Source organism: Pleurodeles waltl, chromosome 1_2 (assembly GCF_031143425.1).
Source record: "Pleurodeles waltl isolate 20211129_DDA chromosome 1_2, aPleWal1.hap1.20221129, whole genome shotgun sequence".
NCBI classification, from domain to species: domain Eukaryota; kingdom Metazoa; phylum Chordata; class Amphibia; order Caudata; family Salamandridae; genus Pleurodeles; species Pleurodeles waltl.
This window is the reverse complement of record NC_090437.1, coordinates 1,212,950,269-1,212,975,469: the sequence shown is the minus strand read 5'-3', so window position 1 is coordinate 1,212,975,469 and position 25,201 is coordinate 1,212,950,269. Positions and strand designations below refer to the sequence as shown.

The 25,201-nt window shown below is 42.4% G+C and overlaps 1 protein-coding gene across 1 annotated transcript; it reads right to left on the bottom strand.

The window, feature by feature from the left end:
- Window positions 1–24,711, bottom strand: SLBP (stem-loop histone mRNA binding protein). The gene is made up of 8 exons (XM_069203981.1): window positions 24,548–24,711; window positions 23,081–23,212; window positions 20,628–20,735; window positions 7,565–7,627; window positions 3,242–3,373; window positions 2,735–2,884; window positions 2,505–2,631; window positions 1–1,465 (listed from the first exon to the last, which is right to left on the bottom strand). Exons 1-8 carry the CDS (start codon window positions 24,595–24,597, stop codon window positions 1,349–1,351), a joined length of 879 nt encoding a protein of 292 aa, XP_069060082.1. The 5' UTR covers window positions 24,598–24,711; the 3' UTR covers window positions 1–1,348.
- Between the last annotated feature and the right edge of the window lie 490 nt (window positions 24,712–25,201).

Here is a 25,201-nt window from a genome sequence, read left to right as displayed (position 1 = left end):
TTTGAGAGACAACACTAAGTATTCGTTTTATTAATCAACATTGTCTCATACAGATGAATTGGAAACAAATATGAAAATAAGTTTTACAAATTGCATTTTAAGTCTGTACAATGCTACATTTACAACAATTTTACATTAAGAGCATAAGTAAATAACAGTTCCACATGCAGGTTCTTTAGTTGAGATGTTGCTTACATTAGGTGGTTTGCAATCAGCACAATCAGGCTGCACTTTCAAGTTGGTGCAAACAGGCTAAACACCAACTCTGAGATCAAAAGATTGGCTTAAAGATTTCAGTGACTGCTGGAAAAGAGATAAATGGACCTGCTGCAGGCAGTTTTAGAACTGAAGCAAGACCGCGCACGTGTAAATGCTGAAGAAATGTCATCGTATGAACGCCGCCATTTGTCTTGCCCCTGTTCACACTGCCGAAAGTAAAAATGGTTGTTTTAACATTGCAGGCAAATGCTTTTTTTCTGGTTGAGAATGTAATACAATCTTCACTGTGCAAGGATACGTTACCACATTACCGTATGTGACAGGCCACCAACAGCACAAGGATAAAGTAATAAATGACAGACCTGTTTTATCCTCAAAACGTGCGTCGCAGTAGTGCCATATATTAACTAAGAGCGTAACTACACAACAGCCCCACTTAAGAATTGTGCATCACTCCCACTACAAAGATGTAATCATTTCTACTATGTCACCCTTGGAAATAGGCTGCACCTACTCATGACCCAATCCAGTGCAACTCACACCTTTAACCAAAACTTTCAAAAGAGACAATGTTAATTACTGAAGGGGTAGCACTTGTTCCTTGTTTACGCGTCTAACTTCGATATCAGGAGGTACCACAATGGTGGCACAACCTCTCCACTGTCAGAATGGCAAACGCGGACTGCAGTGTTTAGGGCACAATGGGCACAACCCCTGCGCTGTCAAACATCCCAACAATTACTGGAGTGAGGCCGCTACAAAACGTAAGAACGCAAAAGTGAACAAAAAGAAAGTTTCCAAATTGTACAGTAGGCCTGTATTGGGATGAAGGTATTAGGGATAATTACGGCATGTGTTTTTAATACTTTAGGAAGAATGAAAATGCATTTGCTGGAAATATTGTTACAGCATGTGTTCCTCAAATGCTCTGTTAAGGGCTGAATGTTTCTCCGGCATCGTATGCTGCTGCATGAAGTTGACCAATATAAAAGCTATAAAAAGCACACTAAAAAATAATGTACACTGCTGTTTAAACCGAATGTTCTTCCTCGGAACAATTTGGATACTCTTAAATGGGACAGCATTGGCTTTGATTTGCAACAGTCCATCCACCCATCTTTAATCGATATTAGCTTAGCCATTTCGAGTTTTCAACAGTATCTTGCAAACATTTATCCAGTTCAAAATCTGCTCCATCCTGGTAGTCAATTCGCCGAACCTTTGTAGGAGTGCCAGAATATGCATCCTGGAAAGTACAAGGCAACAGGTTTAGTATTACGTATGGGAGGCGTGTGGTTTTACAATTTAAACTTTTCTAAATATCAAAGTAGGTGAAACCAGCCGCATACTGGATACCAAAACAAATTGTGTGTGTGTGTGTGTGTGTGTGTGTGTGTGTGTGTGTGTGGGGGGGGGGGGCACAAACCACACACCCCCCCGACTTGGGGCGCAGACAGAGCCACTTAAGCCCTACCTATAACTACTATTCACAAGGATACCGGTCCACTACAAATGTAGCCTCCACAGGTGCAGGCATTGTTAATGTCGCTATCTGGATAACGAGTAAGCTTGGTGTAGCAGTAACCATCACGCATAAACACCAGTCCTAACTAGGCATAGATCCGAGGACGAGTCGGGGCTGACATCTTGTCACACCTATTGCCTTATCAGATAGGCCTATGTGTCCACAGCTGGTGCTTATGGCCAGCCACTGTGCGAGTTCCGGGGCAGCCATTATCTCACTGCAGCCGGTCCATCAGATGTACTTGGGAGGCAAAGAGCGATACACACATTTGGAAGCTGGACCGCGCCCTGCGAATACAAGACCACTAGTTCAGCCCATCCCGCAAGGTCAGCCTTGATTAAGTCCAGCTAGGGTACATAGAAACCGCACACAGCACTGCTAGGTGATGTTCGCTGTATTTACTTTGCATTAAAAAGGCACGCTGAACTTCACGCCTTCTACAGCTGAAATGGCCACACCAAGCAGCAGGCACCCAACACCCAGAATGATAACCTTGTGGGGAGCATAGTACACAGAGGCTTCTCTTGCTATCGCGGAGCACTCACCCAACCACACATTTGGATAGCGTAGGTTCGAAATGGGTAGAACCCATGGGCAGTAGTAGTGTTTTATACTTAATGGAATTAGATAAAAAGTATTCAATAGCACACCATTCAGAACCTTAAATAACCAAGTGTACTAAACCTCATTCCAGAACATGAGCGTTTCATAATGCAAATAAAGGGTCCATGTGTAATATTACATCGATTACTCAACTTACATCCTGAATGCACAAAGTAGGTTCGTCCACTCGATCATCCTCCTGTCGGCACAAGATGGATTCATCTTCCTGACTGCACAACATAGACTCTGCAGATTCAGTCTCTAGCTCATCCAGGACCACTCTCCTGTAAAATCGGAGAAAAAAAAAGTTAATTTGTTCAGGGGAAAAACAAACAAAAAAAAAAAAACCTTAGTTTTAGTCAATAACCAAGTTATTCAAATACGTACATGTCCTGCAAATCACTCCCTTCTTCAGCAGGAGGATCCCAAGCATGCAAAGCTATCCTCCAAAGTTTGATCTGCTGATCCCAGGACCTGCGACTGTATTTCTTATATTTGTTTGGAGTTCTTGGATGGATTGCTGGGTTTCGAAGAAGTCTTAAGTGGATAATCAAAAAATTTGAATTTTAAAAGAGTTGCCACTGAATTTTACTCAGCATAAATTATCTCCATGCAGAGTAGACCACTAACTTCCATATCAAGAACAATCATCAAGTCAGACGATTACACTTTTTGGGAAAGGGGGGGGGGGAAAAAAAAAAAAAAAAAAAAAAAAAATTATATATATATATATATACACACACACACACACACACACACACACACACACATACACACACACATACATAAACACACACACACACTTGCTCAGAAGAGCAAAACTATTAAGATCAAGACGAGAAAACAAAATCATAGGACATGGAGATAAAATGGAGTAATTATTCATGACATTACCTAGGAACTTCTTTGCAATATCTGTCGTAGGCAATAGTGTTCTTCCCGTAGTTGATCTGTTTCTGCCTTCGAACTAGAACATTCACATCAGATTCAAACTCTGTCGTCACAGAAGACTCCTTAGAGTCCGAACTAAGGAAGAAGCAATTTATTAGATCATTCTGCAATATTGGATATAAGCAGTTATAACAGTTTCTTTTAAAATTTATCATCAATTCACATTAGAGCCTTTGACTAGAGTAGCACAAGTACCCTTTGACTGCTACGAGTTGAAAGCCCTCGGTTCCCCAATAGTGGCACTGTAATGCCATGGCACCATGAACACTACAATTACAACCAATAAAATACAACAGCTCAATTAGATTGGAACCACCACTTGTACATTTCTTTTAATAATGCCGATAAATGTATCGGCTCTGAAAACTCGCCGGCAAAATACTTACACAACTGCTGCAAAATATTACCACCACAAAACTCACAAGTGAATTCATGTGCCAAAAAGGGACAGAAACGTCAACTGCTAACAATGGTGCTGTGTAAAAATGTATTGTGCAGTAATTAAACTTGGCATTTTTCTTGGTGTGGTATATGGGATATTCAGCAAGCAAACGTATTTATTGTCCTATTGCGGGTATTATGGGTTTTACACCATTCTGTTCTCACCGTATAATTTTTATAAACCAAACTTTTTGAAGAGACTAGACCGTTATTTCTATGCTCTAAACCTTTTGCCAGGGAGCCAACATGAGTTACACTTATCAGGGGAACTAAAACAAATATGCAAGTAGGCTTTGCGATTTGAACCGATTAAATAGAGGTTGAGGAGTTTCTTGTGAACATTCAAGCAAGCTTCAGAGTTAATGGAAGAGCCCTCGTCTATTAATTTGACCTTTCGACTGCTGGCATGTTGCTGTCTGCATATTAGCAGCAACCATTTGCAATGCAATGGGTCTCGCATTTGCTTGTGTTGGAGCCACTGCCAATTCATAACGGGACTTTTCTTGCCACATAAATTGGTCAACTCTGCCTTAATTTGGTCTTTTCCTGCCACATACAATTTCAGTGGCTCTGCAAATAACTAAAGCACTTCCAATTATCTTCTTCTACCATCTGCAGCCAAACATGAAATGTTGCCATTTAGCATCCTAATTTAAATCCACCATGCTAATTCCAATAGAATACCACCTTCACCACCCCCACCAGAGTTGCTGGCTAACCCAATTACCAAAACAAGACTGCTACGGAGGAGTGATAAGAGAAGTAAACTAGAAGTGTCACCCAAACATATCAAGTGTGTTCAAACAGTAATAGTGTAATAAGGATGATAAACTGGACTGAATTACGACCATAATTGCAAAAAAGGAGAGAATAAAAACAGTCATGTAAACTCAAACCTTGCACAAATAAACATTTGGCATTAGACTAAGGCTCAGAACATCTAGAGTACATCACAATGAAAATAGCCTTTGTAATAACCACGGTAATGTTACCATATAGTTAGCATAACCACATGAAAAGAAAATGACTGAAAGTAGCGTAATTATATCTTTAGCTCCTAGATGGCATAGTTCAGGGTTAGCAGGCCTACTGAAAGGATACTACAAACAAGACCCTTAAAACACTACTCAACTGTAAAACAGAAGTTCCAGCCATGAGAGAGGTTAAACATACACTGAATGGAAGGAGAGGTTATTTTGGGGTCCCCACTAACAGTGTGGGGCCCGAGAGATGACAAAGAAAGAGCAGGTTGTCAACGTTTTGAAGGTGGTCCAGGTGTCTTAGGACCACCACAAGCTGAGTTATGAGCAAAACTGTTTAGTAAAAGAATGCCCAACAAAGCATTCATTATGGGACGACAGTGCAGCATATATTGTAGTATGTAGAATGTAATGCTTAGAACAGCCACTAGAGAACACCATAATAAAATCATTTGTAAGAAACATGGTCATGTAACCATATAATTAGCCCCTGGAGGGGGTAATCACATGAAGATCGAATGGCACAAAATAACGTAGTGCAACTGTTTATTTGGCCCCTAGAGAGTGATGAAGCAGAAAATGAAGGTTTTACATTTATTAACGCGTAAACGTAGTGTGAAATAATCATGTGTGACTTTAACCGAACTAATAAAGATTGTACGGGGACAAAATGTGCCCTCAGAGTAGTTTGACAATATTTATAAGCGTGCTTTATATAACGTGATGTATTAGAATTGCACTAATCCGACATAATTATAAACGTGTGCTATGATTTGCTTGTTTGAAATGTTCTAGCTTAGCATAACTTTAGTGCAGGCTTCGGCCTAGTTGCCTGGTCTCACGGTTTAAATGCTCGTATTTTTCCAATGTGCTAATAAACGTGTATTTTTGCTTGAAGCTGTACTTTTCCACTGAGATCGTTCACATGCTTATCTTACGGTTTCGTGCCAGCCTGGCATATTTTCTCTTTACTCCAAGGTCGGTCTGCAGGTGCGGACAATGGAAGCTCTGAAAGCGAGTTAATTGGTATAAAATGTTGCAACTTGCGTACCCATCTCCAAGGATAAAGTATGCTTAAGTAAAAGCTTGAGAACTGTCGTTTTTGATTGGACAATTTGAAGCTAACCTATGAACCCTCCAATGGAAGACCCTACTGGATTTGAACTGTTGGCTATAAAAACCAGGTGCACGAGAAGGTAGCGATTGCGCTATTATCCGCCATTACCAGCTCGATACCCGCCATTTTGCAGGACATTGCAGCTATTATGGCCCACTTTGCTGCGACGCCATTTGAGAGACTTTGATGCTTTCTCTAATCGAGAGAAAGACTTTAATGATTCTTGCCCTAGAGACTTTAACTTTGATCCCTTGCATGAAGTAGTAGTTTTACCTTGCCGCCGTGAGGCAATTGCCCCGTCCACCCCTGCCCCTTTTGCCCCGCCCCATGCTGATCGAGAAACGGTACCTGTGAGACTAAGACTTCCTTGATTGCTGATCGTAATTGGTAAATATGAAAGGAAATTGTAAAATTGCATTGTGTTTCCTTTAGGTAACCAACTGCTGATTTTGATAAGAGCCCTAGTTAGGAGTTTCTAAATTAATGTTGCTAAATTGTTTTTGCATGAAGTCCCACATGCCGATGCTAATTTGAGGTTAGACGAGGATTCCATATGTCGCACGATGCAATTTGAGATCTTGTTATGCTGACTAAACGTATGCAATTAGTTCACTACAGATTATCGTATTAGTGATTTGCATTGCTATTATCGAATGCCTTGTGATTCAAATGCTACATAGATTGCACCTGTTTCGCCGCTATGGACAGCTATTAATGTTCATTTATGTTTATCATTTGGTGTAGACAAATCTATATTGTGCTAGCTTTGTTTATAGGGAAATAAAATTCACTAACTTTGAATAAACTGGTGTGGTTATTCCTGACTGAAAGGTCAGGGTTCGCCGAAATGTATTCTGGATTAATTGTCAAGTGTTATGTTGATCAAGGTATTGCTTATGTTCGTTATTAATTATTGATTTAAGGAAATTGATAGATATAGAGTACAGAGAGTCCCACTTAGTATAAAGATTCATCGGCCTAAAGAGCGTCCGAACACAGGTAAAATTATTAGTACGGACCGCTCTATCAAGAGCATAGTGTCTTATACATATTCAGGCTTATCAGGCCTGCTGCAATTCTAAGGCTCTTAGAATACAAGCTACTCCAAGCTGTAAAGCAAAAGTTCCAGCAATAAGAGCTTAAAAGGGGAATTGTGGGAGGGGTTATTATTTTGGAGTCCCCCACTGACCTAGTGTGAGGGCCCATAGATGACCTCTAGGGATTTTTGAAAGGCAAGCCCACGAACAAGTTAAAATGATGGGTTGATGGTGGGCGTGGTTAAAGCTCACAGCACTTACAACAGGTCAAAGTCCTTGGGCGATCGACCTAAAACGAGATTGTCAACTCTTGATCTTAAAATGAAAACTGGGGTGGATTATGTAATAAGTGAGCTGCTGCTAGACTGGAAAGCAGTGTTAAAATTTGCAAGAAAGTCATGATGTGTGGACCACAGTTTATGAAAGGCAAACCCCAGACATTTACAATAAATATTTAAAGGAACAAACCCATAACTTAGAATTGTTAATTCTGTACAATTCATATGCAGACACATGCCACAAAATGAATTAAAGACTGCAGTCAACAGTGATCCAGATTATAAAGAGTTTGAGAGATAAGTCTCATTCACCCAAATTAGATATTTAGCAAGAGCAAACAAGTTTGAAGGCATCAAATACCAAGCAATTACTAAACTGTAGGCACACTAAAGAAATCAAAGACCTCATTTACCTTTCAGACGAATTTCTTCTTTCCCGTCCAACAAAATCGTTGATCAAGAGTTTTCTTTTGTACCTGGAAAAAGTACACAAACTGATTTAGAAACGGTAATTTCACAGCAGTAAAATTTATCACATTGCACCCATAGCCACTGAACAGTGCAGCGCTTTGTGCTTACTACCCACTACCACAGCAGATCAAATCCATACCAGCAATTGAAACTAAGACCCAAGTATAAAAAAGGATTTAGTTACTGTGTTGGCATTTGACGCTGTAGATTCACATGCGCTGCCTATCATCTAGTGTTTGCCTCAGACATTTACAACTTGTATTAACTTCCATGAAGTCTTTCGAGTCATGAGATCCTGTGATGACTCTTCGAGGTAATGCACATGATCGGCGCCATCTTAAGAATGGTTTTCTTACACCAGATGCTGGTGTGGGAGCTTGAAATAGCCTATAGTGATGGCCATGCATGTGACAAAAAAAAAAAAAAAAAAAAACAGTAAAAATGTTCTGGAACAACTAATCACTTCTGGGGAGGTGGACGGATGCACCAGACTCTACAACACTATGCGCAACAAACAGATGCTTACAAGTTAAGTAACAATTCATTTGTAGCATGTATGGCTGTAGATACACGTCCTGCATACTGTTAAACAGTTTTCCCACGTGGTGGCTAGTTACTGGATGTTGCAGACATTTGAAAGTGTTCTTAGGATAGTTTATCCTACATGTGCAATGACCTCACACGGTAATGTTTAGTAAATGCTTGTGGTGCTCACCCAGTAGCTGCTTTGCAAGCATCAGCTACAAGAATATTACCTAAGAAAGCTATAGAGACATGATGCTTTTAACTAGACTGTGCACCTGGGGAGGGGGGGGGGGGGTCTTCTTGCTGGCTTCTGCATTAGAAGTTTGAATACATCTGCCTATCCATCTAGCAATCCCTACTTTGAATACAGTGTGACCCTCTGTCTTGAATTGAAAAAGGGCTATAATTGTTCAGTTTTTCTACTTCTGTCAATGAAGCACAAAGTCTTGTGTTACATTTAAAGTGTGAAGTACTATTTCCCCTACTGACTGGGATGGTAAAGAAAACTAGCAAAGCAATTATCTGAGATGAGGATGACAGATTTTTTTTTTTTTTTTTTTTAAACCCACACAACCAACCTTTGACTTGTGTCTTAAGACTGCCCTGCGGAGGTTTGCTTGACCATCCTCACCACATATGGAAGTGGGAGAGAGACAGAAGCGTAGACAATCATCCCTGACCAATTCATCTATAGTGCGTTGCACTCTGACAGTGGGTGATGAAAGATTAAGGGCAACATGTTGAAATTTAGCATTTTCTACGGTTGCAGAGATCCATGTCTGACGTCCCCCAGAATTGGTAGTACTGCTGAAGGATTTGCAGGTGGTGTTCCACTCGTGGACTTGATGCTGCACCCCGCTTAAGAGGTCTGCCAACTCTGCCACCCCCCCCGGGAGATATTCTGCCAGAAATTAAATGTAATGGTATATTGCTCATTCCCAGATGCTGTGAACTAGCTGAATGGAATGAGTCTCCCAACCCCTCTCCCAATACCTGCACATAATACAACCCACCCGTACACATTAGGCAGTCTGTACTCTATCAGCCAATCGTCCAATTAAGGAAAGACCTGGATCACCTGCCCACTTAAGTGAGTTACAGCAGCACATTTTGTGAATAACCATGGAGCCGTTGTGACTCCAAAGGGCAGTACATTGAATTGATAAGGTTTTGCACTTACCACAAACCTCAGGTTTTTGCCGTGTCCAAGATGGACGGGCATGTGAAAGAATGAGTGAGGTCAACGGCTGTCACAAACTCACCTTTGTTTAAAGCAGGCATGCAGGGTCACCCTATAAAAAATGTCCCGATGGGATTATCGGTTGAAAGGCCCGAGGTCTAGCATAGACCCCAATGTCCTGTCCTTTTTAAAATTAAAAGAAATCTAGGAGTACTCTGTGAGGAGTGCCTTTACTCATCTTTGAAGATGTAAATCCCTCCCCTGCTGTTTCCAGAGGGAACAGAGAGGGTGGTCATTTGAACCACACCCATCACCTTTGTTGTCTCTGTCTTCCTTAATCTGTTCTAACATCTCATCAACCTAAGGGCCTAAGGTGTTCGTCATCAGAACATTTAGCAGGTGCTGCTGCACACCTCAGAATTTGTTCGCAATTCTTTTATGAAGGCTAAGACTACTCTTGCAGAATTGTTTGCCGCATCAAGTGTACATCTAATGGTCACATTAAATAGATTCCTGTTCATTAACAAGATTCCTCCTCCTCCCCCCCAAACCCCTTTTCTTATGCTCATCTGGGCGATGTAGGAGATCTTCCATCTCGTTGCACTGTGCTCAGTTATATTGAGAAGCCAGGCCTACTATGTACAATGGTTCCAAGTGAGGCCTTATTTCTGCTTTACTCTAGGAATTAGTAATCTACTTTCAACAAGGTTCTTGGAAAGCCTCAGTTGAGGGTTGCTGCATCAACTATCATAAGGAGATACTGATCAGTTCTCTACATTCTGGATACAGCCTCTACCTAAAAAAGTCGGTCATGCACATCTACTTTATGGTAATGCTGCAGCTCTACCATTAATTACAAAGGGGTGACCCGGTGTCCCTCAGAACCTGGGTATGTAATCATTTAACACTACAATGGTTCTGTTGCAAGTTAACGCTTCTGTGAACATATGACTTCATGTAACACACATTATGTCAACAGATTATAAAATTGTTTAATGACGCAGAAGTCTGTTAGCCTTTGTATATGGATATTCATATAGCCATACTCATCATGCAAAAAAAAAAAAAAAAATCAAAAAATTCACACAAGGCTGTCATCAGGACAAATACAAAAGTGAACTGATAGTTCTAGATAATAAGGTGACCAAAAAAAAAAAAATTAAAATTAGACAAAGCCAACTATTCCATAATGCCAGAAGACATGCCATGAAAGACAGTAAAAACTTGTGAATCGATGCATTTCGGGAGATGTGGCCAGGAGAGAGACCGATTCATTAATTTGGACAATGAAAGTTTCTCTTTTTTTTTTTATTATTAGGAAAGGAAGACAAGTCATTACACATAAATAATGATAAAAAAACAATAGTACTGTACATCCCGAATTAAAGTGCTTAGTGCCGTATTCCCTTAAGCCATTACCTACATCGAACCCAGTCCTCAAGAAGCCCCCATATTATCGGCCCCTTACGTCTAGCCTGCCTCCCCTTGCATCAATATAGAGCAATCTCCAATTGGTATGTAGTTAAGTCAACCCAACCACTGCTGACATTTTGGGGAGGGGGTGGATCTAGCCATGCAGATGCAACACAATCGATACACAGCCATTGATATAAAGAAAAGCTTTGAGATATTCCCCCTCTTTCCGCTACACCTAAAACCATAATATACGATGTTAGCACCACATCACATCCTACAACCCCGTTTAGCACCTGTTTAATCTCTCCTTTCAACGGCTCTAATTTAACACATGTAGCAAACATATGTATGATATCAGCCCCAAATTCTTGGCATCTCGGACAGTGGGTCCCCTCTAGCCTTCCCCATTTAGCTATTTGAGATGGGGTAGAATATAGATCATATGTAGTCTTAAAATGCTGTACTTGTAGTGCTGTAGACATTAACATGTTATATCCAAATTCAAGGGATTCATAAAACTTAATACCTCCCCTATTGAAACTGCTTTCCCACTTCTTACTATATTTCACAAGATCGTTGGGTTGCTCCGATATGAACACTTAGTATTAAGAAAAAAAAAGAAAAGAAAAAAAAACTCAACATTCGGACCCCTTGTTCTTTGCAAACCCCTCAATCCCCCCCATTTTTTTATTTTTTTAAATACTCAAAAATACTTCTTTGTAAATATTTGCAAAACCTCCCTTTGCTCCAATCTGTACCTCTCTCGGAGATACTCAAATGATCTGACCCAGGTGCCCTCATAAGTCTCCTAGCCTTTGAACCCCCTTGCAGGGCCCCCTTAGCAAAACAACAAATCTTTAAAAATCTCTGGAAGACCGGGAATATTATCTATTTGTGTATAGCGATTAAAACTTTCAAGTCCTGCTTTTAGCCGCCAAGAGCGCCAGCATTTAAAAGCAGCTTCTAGTACCTTGAATCAAACTTTCTTGTAGTAGCTGGGTTTCACCAATACCAACAATTCCCCCCCCCACCATTAGTCATTGATCAAATTAATAGCTCGTAAATATTTGGTTGATATTCTACCCCTATTATACCATAATTGCCCACCAGCAACAGTCGCATATATTGAAAAGCCGCTGCCATTTGATACAATTAAAATTTTGGAACAGACCACCCACTTGTCTCTAGGTAGGGAGATTAATTTACTAGCTCTTCTACTCTTGCCATTGCCCAAATAAATCTGGTTGCTAACTGATCTATTGCTATAAACCATGATTTTTCATGGGGAAATAGCCCCCCCAAAAAAACGAAACATTCTAATCATATTGCCCCCATTATGGACATATGACAATTGTTCCATCTACTAAAATATTGCTTTGCTTTACCTAGAACCAGCTTCAGGTTCAACCCAACTATTTTCTCTACCATGGAGGTAATATCTATACCTAAATATACTGCATGATTCACCTTACAGAAATCTTGGTTAGTTATATACCTCTTCACCAACAACTGCATTTCTTTTGTCTATTTAATAATTACCCGGAAAACTCTCCTAACTTACTCGTCTTCCTCTATTTCTCTTAAGCTTCATCCAGATTAGCTGGTCTAACAGCGATATGGTCTGCCTACGTATGGGTATCCCATCCATACGTGTGGACTGGTAGGATGGCTGAATTCTTCAACTGTCTGAGCAACAGGTCAATATATATTGCAAACAGCAATGGGGAGCATGGACACCCCAGTCTGGGGCCTCGCCTTATTTGTATGCCATCAGATTGGCCTCCCATTAGCTGTATCCGTGCACTAGGATGAATATATACAGCTTTTATTGCCAGCAGAAAGTCCCCCCCCTACCCCACCTCAGCCATACAGCTCCAGAATTTGCCACAAAATCCCAGTTGACCCTGTCAAAGGCCTTCTCTGCATTCAATGATACCGCAGCCTTAGGTTCTTCTGCCATCCCAGTTGCATCAAAAAGCATGATAACCCTTCTGATATGATCAGTAGTGTTTCGGTCAGGAATAAACCCATGCTGGTTTAATGTAACTAGTTTCCCAGTAACAGAAGACCGCTGCATAGCAAAAATTGAGTAGATCTTGACATTGCTGTTTACTAATGTAATTGGCCTGTATGAACTTGGATCATGCAGCATTTTCCCCTTTCAAAAATACTGGTATATAAGCAGAGGACCAAGAAGGGGGGAGCTTTACTGCCTTTTTACACTTGGATTAGCAATTCTAACAGTACAGGCGGCAATAAAGTCTTAAAACATTTATAAAATTCTAAGGGGGATTGCATCGGTCCCTACAGCTTTTCCAGTAGGAAGTCCCTGGATTGCCTCCAAGTTCCTCCATCCCGATTCCTTCCCCTAGCACCTCTTGTTCCTCTTTCGAGAGCTTGCCAACCTCTATAGTGCTTAAAAAGCCCATACTTTTCTTGCTCATCTATGGGAGGGGCAGGCTTATATAGCTTGGCATAATAACTAGTTACCACGATACCTTCAGGGTCTGAAATAATCTGTTGGTCTTTAATTTCTCCAATAACCCCAGCGGACGCCTTATAGCGTGCCCACACCGCCAACAAGTGGCCCATCTTTTCACTGTATTCATAACTTTCAGAGCGCTTTGAAAGATATTTTTCTGCCTTTTTTTTGCTGAGATCTCAATTACTGCTTTTGCTATAGCAATCTTCTCTAAGGCAGTTTTTGCATCTCTACACCCCCCATATACTTTTGCCTTTTAAGGCTGTAGCTCAGGGTTTCTCATATCCCTGCCTTTAAAAGTATCCCATACCATCTCCACCGGAGCAGTCCCCCCATTAATGTAAAGAAATTCCTTCATCCATATATTCATATGGTGATAATATTCTGGATCAGTAAGGAGCCCTCTCTCAAACGTCCACCCTCTTAGTGTCTTTAAAGCCTTTCATATTTACTTCTAGTATGAGGGTTATGATCCGACATAACCATGGGTATATTTCCATCCCTGCCCCTACTAAAACTTTAGGGGAGATAAGGAAACATCGGGCCAATTTCACATAAGGAGCTGAATAATGTGTATCCAGGGTCTGGCTCACAAAGTGTTAGCCAGGCATCCACCAACCATAACTTTTTGCAGATTGCAGAAAGTTATATATTCGTGGTTTACGTCCATAATATCTATTGGGGGTGCTACCTACAAGATATATTAATCCATTCCAAGAGCCATTAAAAGTTCCAATCTCCACATAAGGGGGGGGGGGGGGGGGGGGGGGGGGGGGGGGGGGGCGCGGTGCACTCTGCTAATTCCACCGATATAAAATCTAACACTGCAGGATCATCCACCACAGCACCATATACGGAGGGTGAAACAGCCTTTGCTATGTCGTCACTCAGCCACCGTCCATCTACCATTTTTATCTGCATCCGTTTTGTAAACTTAATTTTACTGCTACCAGCTAATATCGCTAGCCCCTTAGTCTTAGCATTCTGTTCAGTGCACATTACTACCTTAATTCCTAAAGAGTTCAAAATAGATCTATTACAGTACTCTATGTGCGTTTCTTGCAGGCAGTATATGCCTGCCCGCGGCATTTTTAAATCTTCGGTGATCTTTTGCCTTTTCCGGGGACTGTTCAACCCACATTTTTCTTTATATAGATGCAATCTAGCCATTTACCCCTTGTTTCTCTTCTGCTACCCTTAGGCACATACAGCAATTAGCCATTTTACCTTTTTCTGGCTATCATCTTTATATGCCAAGGGTCATAGTTACACATTCTTTGTCTCTTATTCCTCCCTATTTCAATCTTTACTCTCCTCCCCTCCTTTCAGTCCTTCAACCATGATCTTCAAATCCTCCTTTTCTTTCACTCTCCCCATGCCTCCCCCCCCCCCCCCCCAAAAAAAACCTTCCCGCAACCGCCCTCCCCTATCCATATGGGCAATCAGACCACCGCTGGTCTGAATGATTGTGTCCGAGTGTTGATCACAAACTCAACCCCCCCGTAAATTTCCAACTCCCAGTCCCATTTTGTAAACTCTGGAAAAGCATTACGCGGAAGCTTAATAATAAATGTTCTGATGTCATTACATCCGCCCCTTCTTCTATACCCAAAAAGAGCAAGTTATTTCTTCTCTGCCGATTTTCATAGTCCCCCATTTTCCACATATCAGTTAATTATCCTCCCTGAGTTTCCACCTGCTCTTTCAAAACCTCAACCGCCGCCTCTACTGCAGAGGTTCTGTTCTCCATTGTGTTTAGCTTTCTTCTATTTCTCTGCAAGTTTTTGCAGCTTTTCGCACTGTAACCTGCAGTTGCTTGGAGGCCATCCGGGCTCTTCAACTGTCCGTGTTTCCGTTTGTAGTTCCTTTACTATGCCATATTTCAATACTAAAATATTTGCGTCGTACTGGCAATATTATTGATACACACTCAAGCTATTTTCTCCTACGTCAGCGTTGGAGGGTGGGACATCCGTAGAGTCATTTTCTGGGCTTGATAATCTGATTCCCGAGTAGTCCCATTAAAGAGTCACGGCGCTCCATCCTGGAGAGGCTGTTCCATATATTAAACCTGTTCGACTTTATGCGCCTGCGGTGACGCTGCTGCAGTTTTACTGTTGGGTCTCCTGCTGATGATGATAAACTCATGGACCTTGAATATATACTCTCTTCATCCTCGCTCTAATTACAGCCACTACTAATGGCCTCTCAATCCTCAGTTAATGAGTAAAAAATGTCTACACCATCCTTAGACCAATCAGTTTTTTTTCCCAGACCCTTTCAGCTTTTCTAGTCCCCACTTCCATACTTCACAGCTTCGTTGCCTGCTAGATTTCATTCTTTTCCTTACCTAGTGTAGGGTTCTGGGGGCACAACGATACTGTAATCATGAATATCTTGAGAATCATTTTTGTTTGCATGCTTACTTCAATGGAATCCTAATGATTTCTTCAGACTGCTCAATCTGCCCCTTCAGGCTCCCACTCTCCTATGGTTGACTCCCCCTACAGACATGTGGCATGTCAGAGTACAGATTACTCTCCGGGGTCCTATTAGCTTGTGGGAGCTCCACTCTGGACTATTACCTCTGGATCCTCCCTTATCCCCTTAATAGGGAGTGTAGGGTTTGAGTTGCCACTCTTGCCCTCCGATGGTCAGAAGTTTTGTAATATCCAGCTGCGTTCTGCCCTTTACCTTGTGTTCAGACTGAGTCGCCTTACTCATGCCAGGCACATCTGGGACAGTGTCACCACCTACTCTACTATTCAAGTTAGTTGCCCCAATAGCAGAGTGCCTACCTGCCGAGCCTCCCTCATTGCCAACCTAAGACTGTGCGTGTCCGACGAGCCCAGACCATTTTGTCTCCAGCATTTCGTATATTTTTAGGCGCCATTTCCACCTTCCCAATCCGGGACCAGGCTCCAATTTACTTGCCAACCCTTCTTATTACCTTGTGCCAGCGCTCTGCTTCTCTTACTATGCAGATGCGTATTTCTCAATAGTCCAGTCAGTGTCCACACAATGTTGCCTAAGGGGCCAATCCATGACCTCTCAGGCACGCACTTATTGCACAGCGCAGTCCACATTAATATGCCACCATCCGGGCGCCTCTATGCAGCATTTGTAGAGCCACAATCTCCTTCTCTCACGCCACTTCCACAGGGTACCTGATGGATTTGCCTTCTCCAGTCACGTCCTGTTCTCTGATCCTGGGCCGTGTCGAGTGAGTCTCCTCTCAGAGATTGCGTTAAATCCATCAGAGACCCCGGTGTCTGTCCTGCATTTCAGGCTTACCCTGACAGGCCAGAGATAAGGGGGCAAAATGACTTCAGCCCCCAGTGCAATCGGCGCTTTCGCAGCTACACGTCTCTTCCTCTACTGAGGCGTTCGTCCATACAGCGGTGGCTAGCCTGCAGGAGTAGCTTGAAAAACTGTCCTAAGGACTGCTTGGCCAACATTTACCTGTAGACAAGCTAGAACATCTACACAATAGTGTAGAGCAAATGTGTGTGGTGTAGACAGAGTAGCAGCTTTGCAAATCTTTGCATATCTGCTACTGTAATGTTTCCTAAAAAGGCCATAGAAGCACATTCTCTACCCCCCCCCCTGTAGTGTGCGCCTCAGGAGTTGGTGGCAATTGTCCTTTTTAAGTGTTTCTATAGTGGTATCTACCTCTGGTAGAAACAAATGGTCCTTGTTGAAAGGCATTTTAAAAGACTGCTTGTTGGATCAGTGGTTTAAATCCTGGCCGCCTTAACCATGCATGCCTTATTTATAAGAATGCTACTGTTCACACCACATGCTGCTGTGTCAGCAGCATCAATGGCACACCTGATGGAATTGTCCTTCTGCAACTATCTTGTGTCTTCTTTTTTGATAAACCTGTAGAAGATTTTACAACAACTTCTCCATCTCATCCCTGTGGGCCCTGTCATACCTCACCAGGAGCGCTTGAGAATTTTAAGTTCGCCAACGACTTGCAGCTTGAGCAGCTACTCTTGCTCGCTGCATCCAGTTTTTTTTTTGCTCACCTTATCTGGAGGAGGAGAATCCCTGGTGGACTGACTGTTAGCCTTCTTGTGCTGCACTTACCACTACAGAGTCTGGTGGCAGTTGGGTTTTTATGAACGTTGGATCTGAGGGTACAGCTATATATTTATTGTCCATCTTTGGCAGGATTATTCTTGCCCTAACAGGTTCTTTAAATAGGTCATTAACATGCCTGGTAGCATGGGTACAAATTGAGACTGTGTTGGTTAGTCAATTGAAGAGAAACTCCTCTTGGGCTGGATCGGTATGCATTTAAACCATCAGCACCAACCCCTTTACTAAAATACCCTTTAAGAATAATCCATCCCAACCTCTACAGTCCTTCAAACAAATATCCCAGGATGAATTTATGGATTTGGTCAAAGCAAGCAGACCTTCTGGTTGCCCTTCTGACCCTTGCCCACCACAAATCTTCAAGAACATCCTGCTATCTACTTCTGCTGCCACACCTGTAAGAAGAATCATCAACAACTCTAACTTCAGGAACTTTTCCTGCAGACCTGAAAAAGACATACATACGACCATTATTAAAGAAAACAAACCTAGACCCGCAAGACCCCAACAACTACAGACCTATCACAAATGGACCTTTCCTGGGCAAATTGATAGAAAAAGCAGCATTCGCCCAGATGTCACAATTCATTGAAGACAATTCTATACTTTCAGACTTCCAAACTGGATTACGCCCAGGAAGAAGCACTGAATCGGCACTCATGGCAATCTGGGACGATCTTAAAAACACAGTGGACCAAAATGGAGTTGCTGCACTACTTCTCTTGGACCTCTCAGCTGCCTTTGATACGGTTGACCATGACACCCTAACTCAAAGACTCCACAAAGCCGGCATACAAGGGATTGCGCGACTGGATTACTTCCTATCTCCAAAAAAAGAGCGAATATCATCCACTCGCCCCCCTTCTCATCCGAACCCTACCTCACAAAAGCAGGGGTCCCCCAAGGGTCAATCATCTCACCTTTGCTTTTCAACATCTACATGATATCTTTACCAGAACTGATCAATGATTTCCATCTCACATGCTACAACTATGCAGATGACACACAAATACTACTTAAATTAGAATGCCCCAAAAACATTGAAAACTCGAAAATCTTCAGTTGCCTCAGAGCCGTTGATCAGTGGATGACCTGAAGCCATCTCAAACTAAATACCTCCAAAACAGAAATACTCCTATGTGGTGACTGGAAAAATTATGACCCTCTGTGCGTTTGGCCTGACGATCTCGGACCACCTCCTCAATTATCCAAGGAATTTAAAAACCTAGGAATCACCATGGATTCCAAGCTAACTATGAATGCCCAAGTAGACAAATTAGCACGCACAAGCTTCATCACCTTAAAGACTTTACGACGCATCTTCCCCCACCTCGGATTTCCACAAAGGGTGCAAGCTACTATCTCACTTGTATTATCCAAACTGGATTATGCCAATAGCCTTTACCGTGGATCATCTCTATCTGTTATGAAAAAACTACAACGTAGCCAGAATTCCGCAGCCAGACTACTACTACATATAAAGCCGCAAGCCCACATCTCCCCTGCCTTGAGAGCACTACACTGGTTACCCGTTGCCAGAAGATGCACTTTCAAGCTGCTTTGTATCACCCACAAAGATATACATGGAATAGGACCGCTTTTTATCAGAAAGAAAATTACCAAATACATCCAACAAAGAACCCTCCGCTCAAGACTGGCACCCCGCCTTAGAACACCACCATACCAAAAAAAGACTGTAGGTGGTACACCCTTCTCCGTCCAAGCAGCCAAACTATGGAATTCATTACCCCCAACTATAAGAGCCACAGATAACTTTCTTGTCTTCAGAAAACTACTCAAGAGTTGTCTCTTTCCTTCATAACCACCTTTTTCAAACAACTATGAACTGCATATGCCTATGTGGATAAATATCTTTTTCAGATTATATGTATATTTCTATTTATTTATAGTTTCTTTTGAAAATATGTATTGCTACTGTCATAACAATAAAATACACACACTTTTAAACCTGTCTGACTAAGTATTTTTTACCCATGATTCTAATTCTGTATTGTATGTGTGTATATGTGTATGTTGTTTCTGTGCTTGGCATGTTCGTGGATCATGCATGGCTCCTGGTTTTTGGGTTGTTATACTAGATATCTATGAATTCCTGCTCTCATCTTATTACACTTATCTACTCATCACTCTTGTGTCCTGTCTCTATCAAACTATCCTCCATTCTCACTCTGACTCATTGCAAATCCCTTCTACCACTTTTATCTCCTAAATATATCTGCCTAAGCTCTTCCCTCCACCTCCACATCTAACTCAACGAACCTCACTCTACCTCGGACCTCCCACACAACCCTACTAAATTCTCCTGCACTCATCTCACCCTGCTACTATGCTCTCCCTAACCCTTCTACATACTCTTCCCCCTCCGCCCCCCTTTACTCATCCCAAGCCTTTGGGTTGAGTAAATGAAGGATATACTCCCAATTAACACTTCTGTATTTCTTTCCTCCTCCACCCCTCCATTACTCCAGTCAATCTAACTAACAAACTCTCATATCCGCGGCTCAAATTAACTCATAATACTAAAAACTGTACTCATTATTAAATGATCGTAATCCATCACCAATTCTTGTTGGGTTCCGGAGTAGCGTGCTACTCACCGAAAAGCGCTTCGACGCCTCGTCAGGGGTAGTAAGCGCTATATAAATATGATTACAATACAAATTGCACATTAGGATATGCTGCTGCTCTTTCAATAACTTGGTTGTATGCAGTTGTATCCTCAGGGGAGGGCCTTGCTGGATAAAAAGGACAGGGTCATTAGGGAGAATGGGCTCTAGACTGTATAGATACCGTAGATCCACATCTTGTGGAACAGCACTTAGGGCGAATTTCAGTGCCTGTCGATATCACTTTATGCTCAATTTCTAATCTTTTATAATGTATTATGAGGCGCAATTCTTTTGCTGGCTAGTAGATTTTGAATGATACGTTTTGGAGTTAATCTTATATGTCAAATGCATGTTGAGAAAGTATCCTTTTAATGTATGCGGTTTTTCTACTACTAGAAATGCAATTGGTGAATGAGTTGTGATTTCAACTATGCTTTGTTGCTCAATTTTCCTTTTGATTTTACTGTAATGCGGGTTGTGGAGACGCGCTTTATAAATTTCTGTTTAAAGACCATGGTCTAAATAAACATATGTTTTGATTGACTGGCTGGATACTTTAGTGCAGCCAATCACTGACACTGTAGTGATTACACGCAGCAGAATCTTATGGTTCTTCACAAGAGACCAGACATACACAAACGATGGATTGTTTTTGTCTCTTTACTGACCTTCCAATTTCGGCTGTCACACTTGCCCGGATGCTCTCCTCTTCCTCCACAGCAGATCCCCAGTCTGCACATCTGGACATCGGCCTAGGGGCTTCAGGTGTAGTAAAACTGTTGATGAAGAGAATGCCCAAATTAACTTCCATCGCAAATGCCTGAAGACTTATTCCATGTTTGGCAACTCCAGTTAATCATGCTGCTGACATACTCTCGCCACCAGCTACACGACCATGATTCAGCTGTCTATAGTCCAATATCCGCTCCAATTAATATCAGTCACTTGTAATTACTCTGGGTCCCATCCCAGTTCTGTGTTATTTCGTATACCATGCCATCTCAACAGAACATAAGCAATCTAGGAATGGGTTTGCTCCGATTAGGGCTTAGCACCCAGTTAGTTTGGTTCCAGTGAGTGTGCACTGGACCCAAGTCTGAGCATACTCGTCCCACTCTAGGCAACCCAATAAAATATACAAAAAAAAAGTGGTGGATGAAACGCTTGAATTAATCGCATCCACTAGCCATGCTTCAATCCATCGGCGTGGCGAAGAGGTTATATGGTGGGTGAAAAACAATGCATTGGGATATGGAACCAAGCAATTGCCAGTGTCTGAGATCAATTCAAGCAAGCCACCCATTGCCTTGTTTTTGTTGCCTTAAGTGCGATGGATATGTCCAGACATGGGACTTGTTCTCACTTGAACCAAGGCATACCTAGTTAATGATCACTGTTTAGGGCAAAACTGGTCCTGGGTTTCTTGTATTCCAGGTCAGTAAGAGGCTGTCCCCACTGGAGCCGTAGCAAGACCTATTGGCATATGGCTGGACTCAAACTGAGGTAGCATGGTGTGCAAAACAATAGACAGGAATGCAGACCTGGGTCATTACCAGTGGGCAACAAATAATGCAATCCATCCATCACTTGTTATGCTATTTCTGCATATGTTAACGTAAGACAGAGCATGTGTGCATGCAATGGATGTTACACACACAGTGACAGAAGTAATCCTTGCAATTTGTCCAACCCATTGATACTGAAACATTTCCCAAGGCCACAAAGTTTGATCTGCGGTGTGGCAGATGGCTGCATTGATGCCATCATGGTGGCAGTCAGGGTTTGGGGGGGGAATTGGCAGTAAGGTGGGTGGAGGGGGAAGCCAAGCATATACAACTAGTGTCTGAAATACACCAAAAACAGGATTAATCCTGCTTCTCTACTTAATGAAAAAAAGAGCATAAGGATCTCACAATTTAGTTATCACATATGAGGATCTTGAAATACATGACTCCAGAATGCGTGCTCTATTAGCACTATAAAAAAAAAAAAAAAAAAAAAAAAAAAAAAACACCACACCCCAAATCAACCCTTATTTAAATGCTTGCCAATTTATTTAATAACTTTTTTATGTGAAACAGTGCTGAGTCGAGTCTGGTGCTGCTGTTGACCAAGAGTAAAAGATCAAGATGGCCACATGCGGCCTCAGGCCATACTTTGAGTATCACTGATCTAACCACTGGCATCCCATCCCAGTAATCTTTTGATCACAAAACAAACCTCAGTTTGGACCCCGCCATATGTAAATCAATTTCGACCTGGCTCCTCATGGGAAACTAGTCTTGGGTTCCGATTCGGACAGGGCCTGGCAGTTCAGGCTGAACCGTTTCTATTGGAGCAGGTAGGTCCAAGACAGCTTTGCATACAACTGGGTCTAATCTGAGGTGGCATGGATGGCAAAAGAATGCTGGGTTGCAATGCTACCTCGAGCGATTGCCAGTGGTTAGACTTCCTCCCATCACCTTGTGGGTTTGATGTAGTGCCTTAAGTGGCAAAGGCTATACCCATATGTGGGTCATTTGCTCACTATGCCACTAGAATCAAGCTCAACCCAACCGAAGAGCCCCAATCAGAGCTAAAGCGGTCTTAATTCTAGTTTGGATAAGTCCTGGCTTGGGCCTACTGGTGCAGTCACAGCTGATCTTATCGGCGGTGGAGGGCACAAGAACGATGGGTTGGAATGCTCCCCCACGACGATGACCAGTGGTTAGATTTATCGCAAGCATTCCCCCCCCCCCCCCCTCCACCCCCCGATCACTTATTTTTTTTAATTAGTGTTTCATGCAAAGAATGTAAACATACTAAACACATTATGCAAGACACACTGGTTTTGCCGCTGCATGTTTCGACGAGGAGATGTTAATGGGCAGCATTCCCTACCACCACAATTGTGCCCTCCTACCCACAGATGTTAACGAAATGCGCCACTTTGCTAAATCATCTACAGGATTGATATGGTTAAAAACGCGCCAAGCTTTGAGTCAAAGAATGCTAGAAACAGGGTACCTTATTGTTATTTAGCGCTATACTGTAACAAATTGAACCCGCAACAATTGGCATCCAAACTAAATGGATGAATCTCAGTTATCAACGATATAATATTAAGTTACACTGTGTGTACCTGTCCGGTCTTTTTCTTTCTTCCGTTTTTTCTTCGTCGTCAAACACCAACTTGTCGGAATCGTCATTTCTTCTGCGCCTCCCATCGGAGTAACGTTTTCTACCTTGAGACCAACGTGATGGTGGGAGAGATCTGGAAGAAATCAAATGTTTATGAGTAGTTAAAAAGGCAATACTTAACCAGGGGGTGCAGATACAGTTAGTTTCCACTGGGGTAGTTACAACTCAAAGACGCTAAAAAAGTAGCTTGTTTTTGTCCCCCAAACGCGGGGACCGCCCCGATTTTCAAACGCCGTGTATTTTCAACAGACACCTCTTGCAGATATTCGGTCAGAACAAAGGCCGAATGTTATTTCATCGATAAGAGACCAAGGGTGAACGTGCACTCTAAAATAAATAATATATTAGAGAACTTTGAGTTTTGGCGCGCAGACCTGAAAGATCCCGAGAGGCGCACCCACTGAGTATATTTGAAACGGTTAAGGGCGCGAGTTTAGGAGTCCGGAAAAGGATCATCCACACCCTGCAGTGCAGCAACAAATGGGCGGCAAACAACAAGGGTGCAGCAATTAAAGGCAGATCACCTCGGCATCCATTCAACAAGGAACTAGAAGCCCCGTGGAGCAGGAAAGGGTGCGAGATGTGCTCGAAATAGATCTCCCAATCTACCTGCTCAAACATGGCCGCTTCGACCCCCGGAGTCTCCACATCCCATCACACTACAAACCACATTTGCTTAGATAGTAAGAGGGGATAGTAAACACCATACACACCCCCACACCGAACTCGGAAATAAAGAGAGTAACAGTTAATAACCGGTGGAAAAGCAGGGTTTAAGTAGTACACAGCATCACTTACAAGTACAAAAATAATAACAATAGTGCAAGATGAACAAACCTTCGTATAGTGGCAGGTCATCCCCCCTCCCCGCTCTCCCTTTCAAACCACGAACATAATTTTACAGTTCACATTGATTGTTCCATGCACAAGTAGATCAGCACCTTCTCTTTACCTTTTTGTATAACGGAGTAAACGTGAGAACAAATAATAACTGACTCGGATAAACTAGTCGCACACGGAAAAGGAGAAAGCATTGTCCCAAAATAACATACATTCCTCTACCGTAGTAATCCAGCGACTCTTCTTCCGTTAGCAGTGGTTTCACTCTTAACTAAATCAGACAATCCACCTCACCACCACCACCCCACCTTAAAACTTAAATCCCGAGCAATCCCAACCCTCCGCCAGACAGAGAATTATTACACTGCGATAAAAGTTACTCGCTTTCGACAGCAACATAAACTCTACTACGAAGTCAACTACAAAAATACAGAACATTTGCCACACATGCAAGTGCATAAATGGGCGAGCAGACATTCCCATTAATAGTTCCCAGCGCAAAGAGATAAATAAGGTCGAGTACAATAACCCCTCCTCTCCAACGGGCTCTGCGTTTTTCTGCCGTTACCTGCTCTCCTTATCGCTGGGGCTGGGGCCGAGCCGTTGCTGGAAGGCCATGGCGGGGGAGGCACCGGGCTGTGACGCTTTGTTTACGCTACGTGCTCAGTGATGTTCCGTGTTCTTATCCTTCCGCTCTCCCCGCTTTAACTCCAGTGGAACACCCCGCCAGAAAAGCGCTAACATTTAATGCGTGGTACACTCTCCGGGTTAGACCATTCTATGAATCTAGGTGAAGAAGAAGTGAACCAAATCTCCAGCCTTTAAAAAACAACTACTTAATCCGATTAGCATCAATTTAATTATCTATTTATGCGGCACAGAAATGATTATATGAATTTATGTCCCTCAGAGATAGAAACAACCCAAGACAATTTAACCAACCACACCCATTCCCCCTCTAAGAAACATTGAGTGGGACACGCCAGTGACGTCTGTGTTTGGTATTTTGTAATTGGTTAAATCGGAAGAGTGAACGCAACTTCCCTAGGAAGCTAGAACAAAAGCACAGCACTGGTGGACTGCTGCGTGCTCCGTCATGAGAAGACGTGCGCTCAGCGACCCCGTCTCACGTGACCACGCTGCAGAAATCGAAAGTTTCCCCGACCATTATAAAGCTTGTTTACGCGCCATTTACAGCAGTAGACTACCAGCTGTTAATTGT